The 2,045-nt window shown below is 13.8% G+C and overlaps 1 protein-coding gene across 1 annotated transcript in view; it reads left to right on the top strand. All coding sequences in view use genetic code 6, as the record gives it.

The window, feature by feature from the left end:
• Positions 1-2,032: 2,032 nt before the first annotated feature.
• Positions 2,033-2,045, top strand: part of TTHERM_001088000 (hypothetical protein) — a gene marked incomplete at both ends in the record, with an annotated part of 609 nt that continues 596 nt past the window's right edge. The window contains one exon of the mRNA XM_012798073.1: positions 2,033-2,045. This exon is cut by the window's right edge and continues 164 nt beyond it. Coding sequence (XP_012653527.1) covers positions 2,033-2,045 — 13 coding nt within the window.

Here is a 2,045-nt window from a genome sequence, read left to right as displayed (position 1 = left end):
TTATTTTGGATTGTGATATTATATATATATGTAAGTATATTTAGTACCCTGAGGTACTTACTGCCTTTTTCAAGGCTAAATACAAATTTAAAATTTAATGCAGATTGCTGGATAAAAATTTTGACTTTAATTACTTATTTCATCTTTTTCATGGTTAGTTATTTTAAAGTAATAATAATTTAAAAAATAAATTAAATGTTTTATTTAAATTTAAAATTTTTTAAAAGTTAAGAAAAAAAATAAAAATTTTTATGAACTAAAATTAAAATGTAAAATTAAAATAAAAATTAAACTAAAAAATAATAAAAAAAATTAATATTATACATTAGAGATTGATTATTGGAGCAAATTAGAAAAATAGATCAATAAAAAGTAGTGAAAATGATTTATATAAAAAAAAATTTTGCAAAAAATTATTTCAATCTAGAATTTAAATAATTTATTTATTTTGATTAAAAATTAATATTTATATCATTAATTTTTAATTATTAAATTAGTATCCTTTAATTAGATAAATTGTTGACACTGTTTAAATCAAATTTTATATAAATCCTTTAGTTTTTATTTAGCTTAAATAAAGAATTTAATTTTTTAAAATAAAAAAATATTATCATAAAAAAAATTAATTTTATTATAATTTAAACATTTAAAAATAAAAATCAAATTATTTTGATTTTATTTTATTTTTTTTATGAAAAATATTTTAAATTAATTATTTAAAAATTCTATTTTGCTTTTTTAAAAATTATTTTTAATTATTTAATATAATTTATTTATTTCATATTTTAATTTTATAATTTTATATTAAGCAAAATAAGACAATTTTAAATCAATAAATATATTTTATTATTTAATAATTAAAAAAAATTTTTTTATTTAATATTTTTAATACTTTATTGATAATATATAAAAAAAATTATTTTATTAATTTTTTCTATTAAATTGATAGACAACAATTTTATAATTTTCTAGAAATAAATCAGAAAACTTGCTTGAATATTCTTCTTATATCCTAAAATTATTTAATTGATCATTTAAAATGTTTACAAATTTTTATTTTATTTTATTATTTTAAACATAATTTTATTTTAAAAAATAAAAATCTAAAATAAAAAGTTACAAAATTTCTATTTAAAAATACATCAGAAAATGCTTTAAAAGCTATTGATTTTTATGCAATAGAAATTTAATGATTTTGATTACTTAAAATGATAGAAAAATATTAATTAAACAAAAAAAACAAATAATTAATATATAGATCGTAAATGAATGAATATATACTACCTAAAAAAAATAAATTATCCAAATATTGATTTATTATTAATTAATAGTAAACCAAAGATATTCTGGTAAAAGATATTAAGCGTTTAAAATTGATTAGGTTTGATTATGTCAATATGTTTTTAATTAATGGTCAATGTTAAAATAATTACAATCTCTAAAATTAAATCTTACAAAACTAATTAAGCTTTAGAAATATTAAGTCATTCTCTTTAATATTTTAAAACACTAAAAGTAAAAATCTTAACGATAAATATTATTTTAATTTAAGTTTTTAAAAATATAAATTCTATTATCTTTAGATATTTTTTAAATATTTAATATTGTATCTTCTCTTTGATCCAGAAAACAAACAAAGAAACAAAGAAAGAAATTAAAATATAAGGTTTCGCACTTAATATACTTATTTTGAAATTAATTAAAAAAGTTTCATTTTTGGAATAAGATATTAGATAGAATTCCTATTTCCCCAAAAGATTAAATTAATTATATTTATATATAAGTGCACTCATATAAAAGTTATATAATTATTTTAAATAGCGATAAATGTATTGTTTAAAATACAAAATAAAACTTTATAAAGCTGACTTTTAGTACTTTAATAAGAATTGATTCTAAATGGTTTTTACATTAATTTAATAAATATCTTAAAAGTCTAAACTAATAAAATTTGTGGATGGTATTAATAATTTGATATTTTTAAGAAAAAGATTATTAACACATTTTGATTAATTTTTTTTCCACAAATTTGATGTTATTGTAAT

This window comes from Tetrahymena thermophila (assembly GCF_000189635.1).
Source record: "Tetrahymena thermophila SB210 genomic scaffold scf_8254606, whole genome shotgun sequence".
Classification (NCBI taxonomy): domain Eukaryota; phylum Ciliophora; class Oligohymenophorea; order Hymenostomatida; family Tetrahymenidae; genus Tetrahymena; species Tetrahymena thermophila.
Note: the sequence above shows the minus strand (reverse complement) of the source record. Positions and strands in the feature narration are given on the sequence as shown.